Source organism: Schistocerca americana, chromosome 5 (assembly GCF_021461395.2).
Source record: "Schistocerca americana isolate TAMUIC-IGC-003095 chromosome 5, iqSchAmer2.1, whole genome shotgun sequence".
Classification (NCBI taxonomy): Eukaryota; Metazoa; Arthropoda; class Insecta; order Orthoptera; family Acrididae; genus Schistocerca; species Schistocerca americana.
This window is the reverse complement of record NC_060123.1, coordinates 566,166,923-566,186,044: the sequence shown is the minus strand read 5'-3', so window position 1 is coordinate 566,186,044 and position 19,122 is coordinate 566,166,923. Positions and strand designations below refer to the sequence as shown.

General features: G+C 43.4%; 1 protein-coding gene across 1 annotated transcript; it reads left to right on the top strand.

Annotated features, from left to right (window-relative positions):
* The first annotated feature begins 2,147 nt into the window (after positions 1-2,147).
* On the top strand, positions 2,148-18,823 carry LOC124615779 (probable cytochrome P450 6a13). The gene is made up of 7 exons (XM_047143884.1): positions 2,148-2,422; positions 7,957-8,195; positions 10,601-10,863; positions 10,961-11,154; positions 12,911-13,132; positions 15,358-15,609; positions 18,492-18,823. The coding sequence occupies exons 1-7, from the start codon at positions 2,203-2,205 to the stop codon at positions 18,656-18,658; spliced, it is 1,557 nt and encodes a 518-aa protein (XP_046999840.1). The 5' UTR covers positions 2,148-2,202; the 3' UTR covers positions 18,659-18,823.
* The last annotated feature ends 299 nt before the right edge of the window (positions 18,824-19,122 follow it).

Genomic DNA, 19,122 nt, shown 5'->3' with positions numbered 1-19,122 from the left:
GTAAGATGTTTTGCTTTTTCATCTTTTTGCATACGTACTTTTAAGATATGCATAGCATTAGTTTGTCATGAAATGTCAAAGTACTTGGTTTTATCTTCATTAATCTGCAGACTTCTAGCAAGTAAGCTGTTGTACAATATTGCACTGTGTGAAATATTTCAGTAGCCATTTTCAACTAAGATTACTATGTCATCTGCAAACAACAGTATGTTAAAGCTGTTCCCTAGTTTCCTTCGAAGGGGCGTCGAATTTATTTTCCTGATAATGTGTTCTGTAACGCTGAAAAGCGAAGAGGGAGTAGCATCTCCCAGTTTGACACCAGAAATAGCAAAGAACATTTGTAACAGACTTTTTTATACCATGACTCTAAAAGCAGGGATTTCTGTGTACGTTTTCAGAAGCTGCATTCATTTTTCTAGTATTTTAAATTGTTTCAGTGTCAGTAATTAGCAAAGACACAGATTTAGTGGGGAAGTAGAGCGGACTGATTGTACACTGAAAGTCGTACAGTTCTTATTACGAAAGTCTATTAATTTTCAGTAACTCAACAGCCTTTTCTATACATTGGCTGCACAGTCAACACCGTTCCCCACCATTTTTTTTTTTGTGCTAAATGCAAGGTTTAGTCTTTTCCTTTAGTTAAGATCCAACAATCATTAGTTAATAAGTTTCATCTAGCACTGAAATCCTTCTGTTTTGTTTCCTAACGTTCACTTACAAGTCCTTATGCAAAGACAATACCCCAAAAAATTTAAACAACAATATTAATACAATTTGCTGAAACAACCTCCACTGAACAGAGTTGTTTTTCAGTCCCTTAAGCTGAAATGAAAAAAAGCTCAGACAATACTAGAAGACAGTTCTTTTACAATAAACTATAAATTAACAATTCCAGATGACACTTGCCATTAAATTTCCACGAGTAAAATCAGTCTGCCAGAAGCATTTATGAGAGTGGTCGCCGCGCGGGACTAGCCGAGCGGTCTGGGGCGCTGCAGTCATGGACTGTGGGGCTGGTCCCGGCGGAGGTTCGAGTCCTCCCTCGAGCATGGGTGTGTGTGTTTGTCCTTAGGATACTTTAGGTTAAGTAGTGTATAAGCTTAGGGACTGGTAACCTTAACAGTTAAGTCCCATGGGATTTCATACGCATTTTATGAGAGTGGTTAATAAATAATTTAACCAATGCTCAGACAGAAAATGATGAGCTTAAGTTCTCCCGCGATCATTTGCAGTTAGTCAACCAAAGGAAATGCAGTTTATAACATCCAGTTTACCAGGAACAGTTATCAACATATTAACCTGAGCTCTCCACTATTTCCGATAATTAATACAGTTTGCCAATATACACAGTCCTCAAACAAGAAAAATTCCAGAATACTATATAACCGTGCACAGTGAGATGTTACAATAACAGAAAAGATAACTTTTTTCAAAGTAACACGTACAGACTAACCGTCCTTAAAATTACTTAACATCTACTCACCCCTGGAACCGGTCGTGTCTTTGTAATAACTGTACCAAACTTCTCAGGCCTCGCTGTCAGAACAAGAAGTCCTCCTCTATCAATACAGCAGGTTACATATCGTGCCTTATTTCCACCAAACCATATTAACTTATTCGTTACCGGCACTGTCCATACTTCTCCCTATCTTAGATCAGTTACACAACACAGTGTTACGAGGTTCTAGGACAACTTCATCGGGTGAAACCGAAACCAGTCCCCTTGTTTCCAATGACCAAAAGTTTCTAAAGTTCCAAAAGCGACATACCATCATTCTACTCAAGATGGCTACCGTGGCGTGCCTTCTTCCTCTTTCGAACTAGCAGAAGTCTGTGCATGTGCCTTCCTTCACACACGCACGCTCCTCTGCTCCCAGCAGCCTCAATCGATCCCATCGGAAATCTGGAACCACCTAACAGTTTCTAATAATAATATTAAGTGCTTTTCTAGAGAATACGAAAAGCATGTGCACATCCAGGATGTATTCAAACAAGGGTACATAAAATTAGCTGTTTATCCATATTTATTTAGGATTATATTTTCTCACAAGTTTTGACAGAGCGCAGGACAGTAAAATGCTGCTCTTTGTCCATAATTATCCTTTCTCAGCTACCTTCATTGCGAATCCCTTTTGTTGTAGCACGTTGGCCGCTTTCACTGAGAGCTAGCAGGTGGATTGGCTACTGTGCATCCCCGTCAGCATGGAGCCGCTGCTAGGCTGTTGGCTGAACGACCTACTGGCCGTGTTGCTGGTGGGAGCGGCCGCCGCCTACGCCTGGTTTTCGCGCCTCTTCACTTACTGGAGCAGGCGGGGCGTGCCGCAGGCGGAGCCGCAGATCCCGTTCGGGAACCTCAGGCGGAGCTTCCTGGGCCAAACCCGCCTCGAATTCGTAGTACGGGACATCTACAACCAGTTCAAAGGTGAGGCCCGCTCTACACTCACCACACGTACAAAGTAAGGGGTTACTTGTGTCTAAACATACTGTACATTAGCTTCACACACCACGATTCCTCTCACCAAGGGCAGTGCAATGGTTTTGCTCATACATGACGTCTCGTCAGCAACGCGTCCTGTCCGGGAACATAAAATCACAATGGCAGCAGGTAGTGTCAGGCGTTCCCCAAGGCTCAGTATTAGGTCCTATACTCTTCTCTCTGTACGTCAATCATGTGTCATCGGTTCTGACTGAGGTGTCAGGTCATAGGGGTGTTCTGAACACAATTTCGACACAAGGCAGCTCAATAGGTTGTGGAGTGGAAGAGGTAGGCTGGCAATAGAACAGTGCATCACCATTGACTAGACACTCATTTATTGAAGACATAAGTCAGGTATTAGCCAAAAGGAACAATGAGTACAAATTACAAAATAACATTCTTTCCCTTTACGTCACTCAAACATTTAAACAGGCAAATAGCAATCATATAACTGAAAGCCTTTTAAGAAAGCGAGACTAGAAAATTTCAATGATGAGTTAAAATCATATTTAAATAGGCTCTGACCGAGCACATATTTTAAAACGAAATACTTCCTTTACGGAACCACCGATCAAAATTAATTACATAATCCTCAACAACCATATTACATCCAAGATATTTAAGATTAAACAGTAATATATAACATCAGAGAGCTGCAGTCCCAAATTTTAAGCAGGACGTTTCAGATGGACTCCGCTGCAACAGTACAATACAAGTCCCTCAGAGGATCTCTCCACACAGGAAGTTATGGCCGCAATCGACAAAATATCAACATCATTCCATGTACAGACCTAAAACAAACTAAAAGCTCTATTAAATTTGGTACAGTTAATTCCCTTTCAACATAACATACATCACAAGTTTAGCCCTAGGACGGCACCGACACCCCGCAATTTAGCACGCAAAAAACTACAGTGATGCACTCATCACGTATCCTTACAAAATCCAAGAACAGAGAGCCGGCTCCCCAATGGCGGAAAATTTAACCACGCGCAGCGTGCGGGTTTTCGGGATGCTGATCTCGCCCTTAACCTCAACACCAGTTCAAATACTAGTCAGCCTACAATCTTGAACGACCAAACACATTCCTTCAGTTACTGCATAGAAAGCCAAGGTGATAGGCAAACAGACCAGCATATGATAAAAGCTTAAGCAGCTTCATTACTAGACAACCCTTATGAATAGTAGCCATAATTTTTTTTTAAACGTGAGCAGACCCACAATCGAAAGAGAAACCACGCCAATCATAAGGACAGTAGCACATAAGCAAGTAGCAATGGTAACTTCTGCTTGGATTGGATACAAGTCAGCGCGTGATTTAACACACCAGAGAACAGTCTTTACAACATAGCCATCAATACAATAGCAAAGTACTCACACGTGTAACCCCCCCCCCCCCCCCCCCGATTTCGATTCCTAAAGCCATAAACAAAACGTGGAGAACGTATCACTTAAACCATCATAATGGTGCTCCCTCAGTTACCCCAAATAACTGACACCTTAGTTGCACAGCAAAGAACCAGACCTAATGAAAACACCACAGTTGTCGCCTCTAAATTGTCACAGTACAAGTGAGATCAATCACAAATGTAATTTCACATCACCAGTTCCCGTATAGTCAATACAAGCGCCTGATTTTCACCCGTTTATAACGGCGGGCAGCAACATCGTAGGGAAAAGAGCGTAGACACAAGCTCTTACCAAATTATCTTCTCCGAAAACAGCCACCGCAACTCTCGGGAACCACTGGGACATCCAATGCAAAAATCGTTACTCCTTCACACAAATTACAGGACGCTCGCTCCCCGCTGCTTGCTATGGCGCCTTCCGTTCAGAGCCAACTTGTATATCTCCATGCGTTAGGTCCGGTCCCACACTCGCTGCGTCAACCCGACAACCGTCTTCCCCCCGCCCCCCCCCCCCCCCCGCCCCCACCCAGGATCTCGCCTCGTTACTCCTCGCGTAGGCCCCAGAGGGCGCTGCTTACCGCCCTGACCGTGGCTGGAAAGATAAACCACCAGAGTGGCACTATCGATATGAGCCGCCACGGCTCACTGACCTATTGTAAATATCATATGTATGCTGATGACCTTCAGTTGTATCTAAGTGCGAAACCAAGCAATCTTAAGAAAGGTATTGAAAATTTCAATACTGACCTCGATGCACTATCAAAATGGGCGCAGGACATAGGACTAAAACTAAACCCATCTAAAACTCAACCGGTACTTGTTGGTCACTCTAAGCTCATTAGCCCAAAACATCGAGATTCCGTACCATCTCCTATCCTAAATGGAACAAATATTAACTTCTCTCCCTCAGCAAAGAGTTTGGGAGTAATAATACATGAAAATCTAAATTGGACAGAGCACGTAACTGCAGTGTGTAAAAAAGCATCAGCATCCGTTCATGTCCTACAAAAATATAAAAAAAACTCTTCCCTTTCGACCTGAAAAAGAAATTAGTACAAACGCTTATACTCCCAATCAGCGATATTATCCTACAAGCCCTCTCTCAGGAAAATTCGCGGCGTCTGGAACTGGTCATGAATGCCTGCGTCCGATATATCTGTGACGTTCAACTTTTTGATCACATTTCACCAGCATACGGAAAATTGTCCTGGCAGCGTGCAGACAAACGCAGAGATTTCCATACACTCTGTCTCATCTACTGCCTTATAAACGTACACTGTCCCTCATATCTCTCCTCGTCCTTAACGCTTATGTCGGAACAACATGACAGAAACACACGTTCCCATCATAATAAAATCCTCTCTGTTCGACTGCATCGCTCAGTCACCTTCTCCAAATCCTTTACACTAGCGGGAACCCGACTCTGGAATAACCTCCCTCGTTATGTTAGAGAACTTAAGATCACGGTCGGCTTCAAAAAACAGTCAATGACGTATCTACTTAAGTAACAGTAATGCCTTCCTCTGTACATGAATGCACTTCACCTCATCACTTCCCTCTTTCCCCCTCCTTAAATCTCCCTTCCCCAAAACTCGCTATACTAGTAAACATCTACTTTACACACCAAGATATTAATGTACATCTGCACAAATCTTCATTACTATTGCCAATTTTTCTCATGTTTATCATTATTATTTGATTTTTTTATTTTACTGTTATTATTATTGCTTTTATCATAATTTGTATGCATAGCACCTGTTGTAAAAATACTGCCAGCATTTACTTTATTAGGTCTTAGTCATTACTCTTCGTTCATATTGTCACTGGAGTAATCTAATTTTTTTATTTAAACTATTGTCATGATGTAACTCTGATGTGTGAAATGCTGCATGTGTGGAACACTGGTCCGATGTAAGAGAGGGCCTGATGGCCCTAATCTGATCAGGTTAAATAAATAAATAAATAAATAATGGTGATGATAGTAAGCTGGTCAATATTGTCGAGGTGGAACGTCTTATCCACACTCATAGTGGAGGACGATTGGAGTACACAGCTTGATCAACATGCTAAATTTTCAGGGGTCGAAAAAAATGACACAATTTTAACAACCACGTGCTTTTGACATGCAGTCGCTCACGATACGGGATAAATCAGAGCGGCTGTCGAAATACCAAACAGGCTACTGGTATCTTTTTAGTTTGTAAAAGGTATTTGTTTAAAGCGCTTTATCTTCCTAAGTAAATTAGAATGTTACGGTAGAACAGAAAACGCTGTAAGTGCTTCAAACCCTGCATCTTTGACAACACACAACGGGTGTCAGTAGGGAAGAGACCTACATTAAGCTGTCATTCACCTGGGAACTAATTACGTGTGACATCCCAGAAGCTTCTACATTAGGAACCATACTTTTTCTTGTGTATATCAATGACGTTTCATCAGTAACATTACCAAATGCCAAGTCTGTTTTATTTCTAGATCATACTAACGTTGTGATATGTAGATATTCAAGTATAGTCTTAGAAATACTGGTTAATGAAATTTTCAGGAACATTAATAATTGGTTACTAGCAAGTTATTTGTCATTATACTTTGAAAAGACACCGCAAGCAATTGAGAACTTGTAAGATGTATCCCGCCAGTATATGCCTAAAATATGACACCAGTCTTAAATTCTTGGGATTACAGATAGTTAATAATTTCAACTGGAGGAGAATGTTACATAAAGGCTTAAACACCTAAACAAATCTCCATTTGCTGTGCAAACGTTGTCAGACGTAAATGAATAAAAATAAAAAAGCTACCATAATTTTGTTTACTTTTTCTCTATAATGTCCTGCGGGGCTATTTTTTGTGATAACTCATCAACTTAAGCTAAAGCTTTACAACACCAAAAAAACGTGTAATAATAATTATTGTGCTGTGAATTCAACAAAGTACTGCTGCGCCCCGTTTAGGTGACTTGGGTTACTAACTTCTGCTACAGTAAATAAGAATAATCTCTACAAAGAGTTACAGTCTCTTACTTTTGTCCAGAATGGCGTCCATTATTCAGAATCACACATATTCAATAACTTGTCAGTAGCCATAAAAAGTTTAATTGTTGATAAAGCTCAATTTAACAGGAGCCTAAAGGATTTAATGGTGTCCAACTCCTTCTAGTCCACTGACGAATTTTTTAGCAGAGCCGAACGAAGTGCGTATGTTACTAATGATATCAAATAATGCGAGTACTGCGTACAATGTAACTTCCGTACAATTTCAGTGCAGTAATGCAATCATTGTAAATAATAGTTATAAAATGATGTTCTGTGACAAGTTCGCCATTATCTTTTAAATGAAATTATATTTAGGATTTTTTGACTTATTTCACATCCATAAGGAGCATTTCAGTAGGGATAGGCGGCCGGAGTGGCCGAGCGGTTCTAGGCGTTGCAGTCTGGGACGGCGCGACCGCTACTGTCGCAGGTTCGAATCCTGCCTCGGGCATGGATGTGTGTGACGTCCTTAGGTTAGTTAGGTTTAAGTAGTTCTAAGTTCTAGGGGACTGATGACCTCAGAAGTTAAGTCTCATAGGGCATAGGGCTCAGAGCCATTTGAACCAATCAGTAGGGATATGTGGAAGGGATATCAGTGTATCTCTTTTTTTGTAGATATTTATTGCGTGTTCCTGTTTCCTGGCACATTTTACGTTCTGGATTTTCTCCTAACTGTGCATCTGTTGGAATGAAAAGTTTACCTAATATAATATAATTTCACTGATCAACATAAACCGCGGTGAAATTTACAGGCTCTGTATCTTTCCAATTGAAAGTGATGATGGTTACCCCATTATTTTCAAATTGCAGTGACAGAGACGCAATAGCATATACAGGTGGAACATAGCCTCCACTGACAGAGTTGCGAAAGTGGTCAGAGATAATGTCGGATCTGTTAGAACAGCTTGAAATTTTCCAATCTGTATTCTGCGCGGTACCTTTTTAATCCCTTCTTTACATTACACATGTATCGTAGGTGCAGATTGCCTGTTTCTGTAGGTGGGATATTAACTAACCTGTTTTTCCTGTTCTGCAGGTGAGAGGTACGTGGGAATGTACCAGTTCGGTATACCAACACTGGTCCTGAGGGATCCGGACTTCATCCGGCTGCTGCTGGTCAAGGACTTTGACTCGTTCCGCGACAGAGGAGTCCCCCACAACGAACAAGAACCGCTGAATCACAACCTGTTCTTCATGAATGGCGCCAAATGGAAGAGGATGCTTGCCAAGATGACGCCCACGTTTACGTCGGGAAAGTTGAAAATGATGTGCCAGGTCAGTAGTTGCTGAGCACTGTATATAACGTACACCTTACACCTATTCCCAATAACAATTAGTAGCCATTTATTGCGTTAGTATCACGAAAAGTTCAAACAAAAGTGACATGCACACATCTTGTTACGTCACCTAAAGTTATAAAACCTGATACTAGTCAACATAGAGACATTGGTAGAATTACAGCAAAGAGCCAGTAGTGCAATTTACCTTCTTATGAGTCAAATCACTACAATTGGTCGTACGAATTAATTGTAGTGAAGGACTCTGGCTCCAGAAGAAAGGGTCACTAATGATTATACATTCGTTTTCTATGCAGTATATAGCATCCACCGAATGTCAGATGGCAGTTCCTTGCCGTGAGCGACCTCGTGTTTCCTATTATCTTCAACATCGCAGCAAAGAACTACTCCCTGACGATCTGGAAACACAAATGCTACATATCATAAATGGTGTTAGCCACTCACCGAATGCATGGGGAGATTCTGTAGACAGCGATAAATATCGGAGTATCAAGCACAGATTATGACTTGGACAGTTAGACTGCAAATGTTGCACCTAAGATACTATATCATGTGCATATCCTGATCATCGAATAAGTTCCAGAAGAGCGAGCTACTTTAAGTGACTGTAAACACAGTAAGCGAAATTGCGGTTTTATGCAGTAATATTCGCAAACATCAGTGACGGGAACCTTGGGAGTATTATCACGTGCATTTCGAGCGTAGGAAAATGAAGTTCCCGAATACTTGAAAAGATTACACTCCGGTTCCTTGTTTCTACACATGGTGAACTGGGAAGAAATATCATTGGAATACTAAACGTAAAACTGCAAATACAGATTACCTTCGAAACGACGAAATGAATGATACTGCAGCCAGGGTAAGCCTGAGAAAGACTTTAGTTCCTAATGTCCACTTCTTTCACTGTTGTCGGAAGATTCAGAAGGAAATAGAGAAAGTTTGGCTAAAGCATGAAAGGTTGCTCTCGTCTAAAAGGCAGTGTCTGTATTTCAACCAAAACTTGCCTTAAGCACTCATTATAGTCAATGTCATCATCCATTAGCACTGTCGCTTACGCCCCCCTCTGTGACTGTTCGAACGCTTCAGTTAACCGATGGTATGATCTTCCTAAATCTGTCCTACCTCTGAGTTAATACTGGAGCACTGTATGTGGCAACGTATTCTGTGGCGTCCCAGTAACATGCTAATGTTTTTCTCTTTGGTACATTTGCACCATTATTTACACTTGTCTTTGTTTTATTGTATTTTTGCGCCTACGGAGTATCGCCTGAGTTGTGCGACTGGATTCGTGATTTCCTGTCAGAAAGGTCACAGTTCGTAGTAGTAGACGGAAAGTCATCGGGTAAAACAGAAGTATATCCGGCGTTCGCCAAGGAAGTGTTATAGGCCCTCTATTGTTCCTGATCTATTTTAACGACATAGGAGACAATTTGAGTAGCCGTCTTAGATTGTTTGCAGTTGATGCTGTCATTTACCGTCTTGTAAAGTCATCAGATGATCAAAACGACTTGCAAAATGATTTAGAGAAGATATCTGTATGGTGCGAAAAAGGCAATTAACCCAGCATTAAGAAAAGTGTGAAGTTATTCACATGAATACTAAAAGAAATCAGCTAAATTTCGATTACGTGATAAGTCACACAAATTTTAGGGCTGTAAATTCAACTAAATATTTAGGGATTACGATTACAAATAACCTAAATTGGAACGATCACATAGTTAATATTGTGGGTAGAGCAAAAGAACGACAGCGATTCATTGGCAGAACACTCAGAAGGTGCAACAGGTCTACTAAAGAGACTGCTTACACCACGCTTGTCCGCCCTATTCTGGGGTATTGCTGTGCGGTGTGGGATCCGCATCAGATTGGGACTGACGGATGACACCGAAAAAGTACAAAGAAGGGCAGCTCGTTTTGTATTATCGCGAAATAGGGGAGATAGTGTCACAGACATGATATGTGAATTGGAGTGGCAATCATTAAAACAAAGGCGTTTTTCATTGCGACGGGATCTTCTCATGAAATTTCAATCACCAGTTTTCTCCTCCGATTGCGAAAACATTCTGTTGGCACCCACCTACATAGGGATAAATGATCATCACGATAAAATAAGAGAAATCAGGGCTCGCACAGAAAAAATTAAGTGCTCGCTTCTCCCGCGTGCCGTTCGAGAGTGGAACAGTAGAGAGAGAGCATGAAGGTGGTTCATTGAACCCTCTGCCAGGCACTTTTCTGTGAAAATCAGAGTAATCACGTGGATGTAAATGTTTACACGCTGTCACTCATTTGGTGGAATAGAAAATTAAATGCGGGAAATTATACTTTGCTGCAGCACTTCGTTTCTTTAATACTTAGCTTATTGATATGTGATTATCTCTCTAGACGATGCAAGACTGCGGCCGCGAGATGGTGGAGGTACTGAGAGATCCAGCGAGCCGTGGGGAGGTGGTGGAGATGCGGGAGGTGTCCGCCAGGTACGCCACGGACATCATCGCGTCCGTAGCCTTCGGCGTGGAGTGCAACTGCCAGAGGAACCCGGACGCCGAGTTCCGACAGTGGGGGCGTAAAGCGTTCGAACCCTCGCTCAAATTCAGGATCGCCCAGTTCATGCACTCCTTCGTTCCGACTGTCGCCAGGGCACTCAGGTAAAGCATCTCTCCATTCTGTCCACCGTTGCTCCATAGCACATTCTGTGTTTCGTCTATGTAACTCTTAGTTACAGTGAACTTGTATTTCCCACAGAATTGGTGCCGGAACTGAAGAAGTATCCGCATTCTTCCGAAACATGGTGAAAGAGACAGTGGAGTACCGAGAGAAGTACAACGTAACGCGAAACGACTTCATGCACCTGCTGGTACAGCTGAAGAACAAGGGCTTCATCGATGACGAAAAGGCGAAGGCAATCAAGGACAGCGCCAAGGACATCGACAACTGGAGTAAGTTATGGTACCTTAATGTAACTGACGTATGGTGTGACACCGAAAAAGGACAGTAACTAATCAGGGAACATATTTCAGAAGTAATTGTTGATAAATCCTTGACTACTCAGTTTACCCGTGTAGATTGTTACGTGAGAAAGTACATTTTATCTTTCAGCAAAGTTTTCGTTTAAGGATTGCGTCTGCAGTAAACCATTTTTCTCATTCTCATTAATGAACAAATTCCTCAACGATGATGAGAGTAATTACACCACGCCATTGGAATATTTTAAACAAGAGGGAATATTTATTACGTCTACTCAGCCAGACTGTAAAGTCAACACTGTAAGCATTTTCATTCGACATGCAATTGCTTGTCACATTATTATATTTTGTTACGATACGCAAAGCCCTTCTGTCCTGTTTGCGGAGTTAACCAAGATACCTATTGGCTTCCAAAGTCTATTCACTTGTGCTACTGGGTAAATGGACGAACACCCGGTTTCATCTTTTACATATCTCAGGCAGGCTGTTATTCGATGGCGCATAAGCAGTATATTTCCGTTAGGTAACGTTCCTTTTTTTTCTTTTAGGTCCAAGTCCCTGTTCTCTTCCATGTTTTTGATATAATGTCGACTATCATTCGGTTGTTTCTAAAGTTTGCTTGGCAATTTCACCAGTTTCAGTCAGTATATTTTAGGACATTTACTTTAATATTCCATTCAAGAAAAGCAAATACTTCTCCGATGGGGAATCATTTCGTACTTCGGAAGGATGGATAAGAAGTTACACCTGATGTTTAGGTGTCTCCGAAGTCGTCAGAGACAGAATACTTGCCGTAGCCGGATAGAAGTAATGAGCGAAACATTGACCTTACCTAACAAAGCAAGATCCGAAATGAAGATAACCAGGTTACCATTCCTCCAGAATACCAAACCACGATTATCACGCCTTCGGTTCCTTAAAAATAGTCTTGAAGAGTAGACGACTCATGTGGGACAAGGATGTGCAACAGGTAGTTACGTACTTCTTCTTGCAGCAGGACGTGGCGTCTTAGCAAACGGATGTCTTCAACCCGATGTGTAGCTGGGATGATTGCCTCGGTATTCACGGCGATTTTGCGTGACTATCATGCCGATTCTGGATTGTAACGACCTTCGAACGGAAACTTGTTGATCACCCCTTATACGACGCGAATGTGTTGTGTTTACGACTTTGGGGTAATTTGTGTCACTATCTCCAGTTGTCACAACCTCCTGTTTTTGTCGTGCTACATCATATGCAGTATCACGTACACGAGAGGAAAAGGAGTCTTTGACCACTGGAGTCTGCCACAAGTTACTCCAAATATGTTAACCCAACAGGTAATTGTTGCATTAATTTTCATGAATCCACCTGATGATGGGGTTTAAATCCCTTAAAAGCGAAGTGAAAATGTGATAAATTGTGACAGGTGACAGTTAAGTTGCTGTTTCAATCATTTTCCCTTCCATCTACATAGGTTTCTGCTTTTGTTGTTGTTGATTATTTCCAAAATTACGCACGTGCACTAATCGTTAATGTTCTCCAACCGTTGACTAACATACTCTTAAAGAAATTCAGGCGTGTCACATGTAGAATCACAAACTTCTACTTCCTCAGTACAGAGTGGAGTGATTTCTAGCCCGCTAAAGGTAAAAGAAAAGTTAATTTGCTGCAGCGTTCGGAGTATGATTGACAAACTTGCTTTGGTTACATGAAACTTTGCTAAGGGTGCACTTTCTCTCGCTTACAGAGTTGTCGATAGACGAGGTGGCCGCCCAGGCGTTCGTGTTCTTCCTGGCGGGCTTCGAAACGTCGTCGACGACGATGAGCTTTGCGCTGTACGAGCTGGCCCTCAACCCGGACGTGCAGAAGAGACTACAGGAGGAGGTGGACGCCGCGATGCAGAAGAACGACGGACAGCTGACATACGAGGCCATTTCCCAGATGTCGTACCTCGACAAAGTAGTATCAGGTGAGGCTCTGAAATTCTATTCGTTTCCGGTTGCGTGTTTTAGCTCACGAAAATTTTTTGTATCATTACGTACTCGAGAGAGCTTTGCCTCAGATATACTGGAAAGGAACTCATGTGCGATGTTGTAATGAGACACTTTGTCCCACGTCTAATTTAAAGAAAAGTCGATATTGTGTGTATTGTACTCTCCCTCCTACTGGTATACCTTACGTACTATTTTTTATAGTTCTTCTACATTTTGTGTAGGACTAACGCAGTTTTCTGTCATTGGTCTTTGTTTGGATTTCATATATTCGTACTAACGTAATACACTCCTGGAAATTGAAATAAGAACACCGTGAATTCATTGTCCCAGGAAGGGGAAACTTTATTCACACATTCCTCGGGTCATATACATCACATGATCACACTGACAGAACCACAGGCACATAGACACAGGCAACAGAGCATGCACAATGTCGGCACTAGTACAGTGCATGTCTACCTTTCGCAGCAATGCAGGCTGCTATTCTCCCATGGAGACGATCGTAGAGATGCTGGATGTAGTCCTGTGGAACGGCTTGCCATGCCATTTCCACCTGGCGCCTCAGTTGGACCAGCGTTCGTGCTGGACGTGCAGACCGCGTGAGATGACGCTTCATCCAGTCCCAAACATGCTCAATGGGGGACAGATCCGGAGATCTTGCTGGCCAGGGTAGTTGACTTACACCTTCTAGAGCACGTTGGGTGGCACGGGATACATGCGGGCGTGCATTGTCCTGTTGGAACAGCAAGTTCCCTTGCCGGTCTAGGAATGGTAGAACGATGGGTTCGATGACGGTTTGGATGTACCGTGCACTATTCAGTGTCCCCTCGACGATCACCAGTGGTGTACGGCCAGTGTAGGAGATCGCTCCCCACACCATGATGCCGGGTGTTGGCCCTGTGTGCCTCGGTCGTATGCAGTCCTGATTGTGGCGCTCACCTGCACGGCGCCAAACACGCATACGACCATCATTGGCACCAAGGCAGAAGCGACTCTCATCGCTGAAGACGACACGTCTCCATTCGTCCCTCCATACACGCCTGTCGCGACACCACTGGAGGCGGGCTGCACGATGTTGGGGCGTGAGCGGAAGACGGCCTAACGGTGTGCGGGACCGTAGCCCAGCTTCATGGAGACGGTTACGAATGGTCCTCGCCGATACCCCAGGAGCAACAGTGTCCCTAATTTGCTGGGAAGTGGCGGTGCGGTCCCCTACGGCACTGCGTAGGATCCTACGGTCTTGGCGTGCATCCGTGCGTCGCTGCGGTCCGGTCCCAGGTCGACGAGCTCGTGCACCTTCCGCCGACCACTGGCGACAACATCGATGTACTGTGGAGACCTCACGCCCCACGTGTTGAGCAATTCGGCGGTACGTCCACCCGGCCTCCCGCATGCCCACTATACGCCCTCGCTCAAAGTCCGTCAACTGCACATACGGTTCACGTCGACGCTGTCGCGGCATGCTACCAGTGTTAAAGACTGCGGTGGAGTTCCGTATGCCACGGCAAACTGGCTGACACTGACGGCGGCGGTGCACAAATGCTGCGCAGCTAGCGCCATTCGACGGCCAACACCGCGGTTCCTGGTGTGTCCGCTGTGCCGTGCTTGTGATCATTGCTTGTAGAGCCCTCTCGCAGTGTCCGGACCAAGTATGGTGGGTCTGACACACCGGTGTCAATGTGTTCTTTTTTCCATTTCCAGAAGTGTATATGCTTCTGTTTTCGTTCTGCAGTGTTCATTGCCTAAAGTATAATTTGACACTCTTGTCTATGTACACTGCCATCGTCCTACGTAATATATAGGAACATGTGCCTTCCTTGAGTAAAAAATTAAGAATCATAACAATGTGTTAGAGTGGATGTACTAATTCCAATCGGAGTTCATATGATGTTTGTACTGGAACGTTTCTAGAGTCGAAACTACTTTCATTGCAATTTCCCCTTCTCAACTCCTAACCCAAGCAGTAGCACCACACTAAGTCACTAACTACTGTAACATATTTGACACATAACTCGATTTCAAATTTCATACCTAATGTCATGACCACGTGACCTGTGCGTTACTGATATCATTAGTAGTCAATGTTAAGTTTTTTGCAGACTACTAGAGTCTCTCGTGGGCATTAGTAAACTGTTACCTGCAGGTGGCATAATGAGTCAAAATATGATTACTAATCAGTTACACGCCTTTTATCTTACAGAAACGCTGAGAATGTATCCACCGGGCGCGATTCTGGCACGGAAGTGCACGCGGCGCTACAAGTTCCCCGATGGCGGGCCTGAGCTTGAAGAGGGAGCGACTGTTTTCGTCCCGGTCTACGGTCTTCACAACGATCCCCAGTATTTCCCAGAACCTCAACGCTTCAATCCTGAGAGGTTCTCTGAGGAAGAGAAGGCGGAGAGGCATCCCTACGTATACCTTCCCTTCGGAGAAGGACCACGAAACTGCATAGGTAAGCCCGAATACTGTCGTATCGGTATATACGCTGAGTTGACAGAAGTCATGAGATACAGGTGGCTGTAACATCCTGTACACAAGGTATAAAATGGCAGTGCATTGCCGGAGCTGTCATCTGTGCTCCAGAGATTCATGCGAAAAGGTTCGGCTGCGCGGTGGGAAGTAACATACTTTGAACGCGGAGTAGTAGTTGCTGCTAGACACATGGGACACTCCATTTCGTAAATCGTGAAGCAATTCAATATTCAGCGATTCACTGTTTCATGATTGTACCGAGAATACCAATTAAGACATTACCTGTCACAATGGGCAACGCAATGGCCGACGGCCTTCACTTAACGAGAGCAGCGGAGTTTTGCGTAGAGTTGTCACTGCTAACAGACAAGCAAGACTGTTTGAAACAACCGCAGAGATCAATGTGGAACGTACGACGAACGCTTTCGTTAGGACAGTGCAGCGAAATTTGGTGTTAATGGGCTGTGGCAGCACATCAACGACGCGAGTGACGTCGATAACAGCACGACATCGCCTGCAGCGGCATCTCCTGGTCTGGTATCCACGTCGGCTGGACGCTAGACGACTGCAAAACCGAGGCCTGGTCACACGAGTCCCGATCTCAGTTGGAAAGAGCTGATGGTAACGTTCGAGTGCAGCACAGGCCCCACGAAGCCACGGATCCAAGTTGTCAACAAGGCACTGTGCAAGCTGGTGCTGGCTCCATAATAGTGTGGACTGTCTTGACATGGAATGGTATGGGTTCTCTGGATGTTCGGCTACATTCGCTTCGTTCCGAAACAGTGATGGAATTTGTATGTGTGACACTGAACCAGGGCCGGCCGAAGTGGCCGTGCGGTTAAAGGCGCTGCAGTCTGGAACCGCAAGACCGCTACGGTCGCAGGTTCGAATCCTGCCTCGGGCATGGATCTTTGTGATGTCCTTAGGTTAGCTAGGTTTAACTAGTTCTAAGTTCTAGGGGACTAATGACCTCAGCAGTTGAGTCCCATAGTGCTCAGAGCCATTTGAACTGAACCAGGCCACAATTGTCCGCGATTGGTATGAAGAACATTCTTGATAGTTCGAGCAACTGATTTGGCCACACACATCTCCCGACATGAATTCCACAGAACATTTATGGGAGAGGTCAGTCCGTTCCGAAAATCCTGCACCGGCAGCATTTTCGCAGTTATGGACAGCTATAGAGGCAGCATGGATCAATATTTTTGTGGGAAACTTCCAACGACTTGTTGAGTCCGTGCCGCGTCGAGTTGCTGCACTACGCCGGGCAATTAGGAGGTATCCCACGACTTTTGTCGCCTCAGTGTACTCGTTATGACCGTCTTTACTAGTGGTATTCTAGAACCTGGGTGAACCATATTACCATTTCATCATGTTCTTGCAGTAGGAATCTAATCACGCAGTAAGGGCCAAACACTATCTACCTGCAAATAGAAGGGAGTACTCTGTAGCTACAAAGAAGTCATAGTTGGGAAATTCTTTGTTATCGTATCAAAGTGATGCACTTTGTCGAGATAGAAAATATAGTAATACATTACATTTGGAATTTGGGCCGTGACCTTTTTTTCTGCTAGAGTAACTCAATAAATTTTGTCTCGGAGAGTATTATTAATGCAAAGAAGTAACACATGTCCCTCATTTCCATGTGAATGGTTGCGAAGTTGAGACTTGATATTAAAACTGTTTATAGTTTTTCTTTCTCTGGTTTTTCACCAGGAACTAAACCTCCGTGGTACTATTCGTATAAGGGACAGTCAAGTGAACACGGGAGAGATGGAAGAAAAGCAAGTAAGCTGTTTATTATTTCGAAAGCTTTCGCCATAACTTTTAATACGTACATTCATCCCACTGTGAGGCAGGGCTGTCAACGTCTTCATGGAAGAATGTTTGTGGTGGCCTTCGGAAACACGATAATACCCAACACGTGCACCTCTTCCTCCGAAGCAAACCGACGGCCACGAATGTCTTTCTTCAGGGCTCCAGAAGGACGAAAATCGAGTAGCAAGAGATCGTAACTGTATGGAGGATTTGTAAGGACTTCCCAGTCAAATATCTGCAGCGCAGTCGAAACAATCTTGGCATAAGTGACCCTGAAGAAGAAATGGTTCAAGTGGCTCTGAGCACTATGGGACTTAACATCTATGGTCATCAGTCCCCTAGAACTTAGAACTACTTAAACCTAACTAACTTAATGACATCACACAACACCCAGTCATCACGAGGCCTGAAGAAGAAAGAAGTTCGTGGTCGACAATTTGCTTCTGATGAAGAGGTGCATACTTGGGTACAATCATGGCTCCGTAGGCAACTGGAAATATTTTTCCCTGAAGGCGCAGACCGTCTTGTTTTGCAGTGGACAAAATATATTAACTGTTTACGGCGATTTCTTTTTAAATAATAAAGAGTTTCACACTGAACTCGCATTCTGGAGGGCGACAGTTCAAACCCACGTCCGGCCATCTTGAATTAGGTTTTCGTGATTTCCCTAAATCACTTCAGATAAATTTCGGGATGGTTCCTTTGAAAGGGCTCGGTCGACTTCCTTCCCCCTCTTTCCATAATCTTATGGGACCGATGACTTCGCTGTTTGGTCCCCTTCCCCAAATCAATCAACACCACCCCCTTATATTTAAACATATTTCCATTCTCCATATAATGTCTACAAGTTAACACATTAATAATACGATGTTGCCTGCACAATTATTCGTCGTCATTTGAAACTCTGCCAGGTCGTGCCCTATGAAACGACCTCAGGCACTTGCGCCATGGATATTTATGAATGAAGTTCGATCAAGCACGCTTTACAGTCACAACCGTGCTTCACTGACTTTCATAAACTGAATTGGTGGTTGGGTGTTTCAGGCATGCGGCTGGGCTTGCTGCAGACCAAGATCGGACTGGCCTACCTGATGTCCAAGTATGAGGTCCAGCGCTGTGACCAAACTGTGGTGCCCATGGACTTCAATCCTTTCTCCTTCGTCATGATGCCCATTAGTGGCATACAACTTCGACTCAGTAACAGGACGTAGCCCAGTTCAGCTTAACCTCATCACTACAGTATTAAGTAACTTATAAATATTTATGTAAATAAGCTGAGAGAGGAAGACTGTTTATTTTGTTGTATTTATTACTTTACTGCTTGTGAAATATATGTAAATACCAAAAAAACGACACTAATAAATCATTTGTATTTACCTGTATACTATTATTTGGTTTTCCAACAGTACTTCATTTACCTAATCATAAAAGATAGAATTGTTTCCTACGAGACTGTATATGTACATAAACGTTACCAAGTGGACGGCTAAACAACGTATCAAATCTAAACACGCAGTCTTGGTAAAAATTATATCTATCTAGAAGTTTCAAAGGACTGTGGGATCGAATCTAAGAAAACTAGTTCTTGTTCTTATTAATTTTCTACTTTTATGATGATGAATGGCCATTCATGCCAAATGTCATCCACAAATGCGTAAATGTTCACAGAAAATAT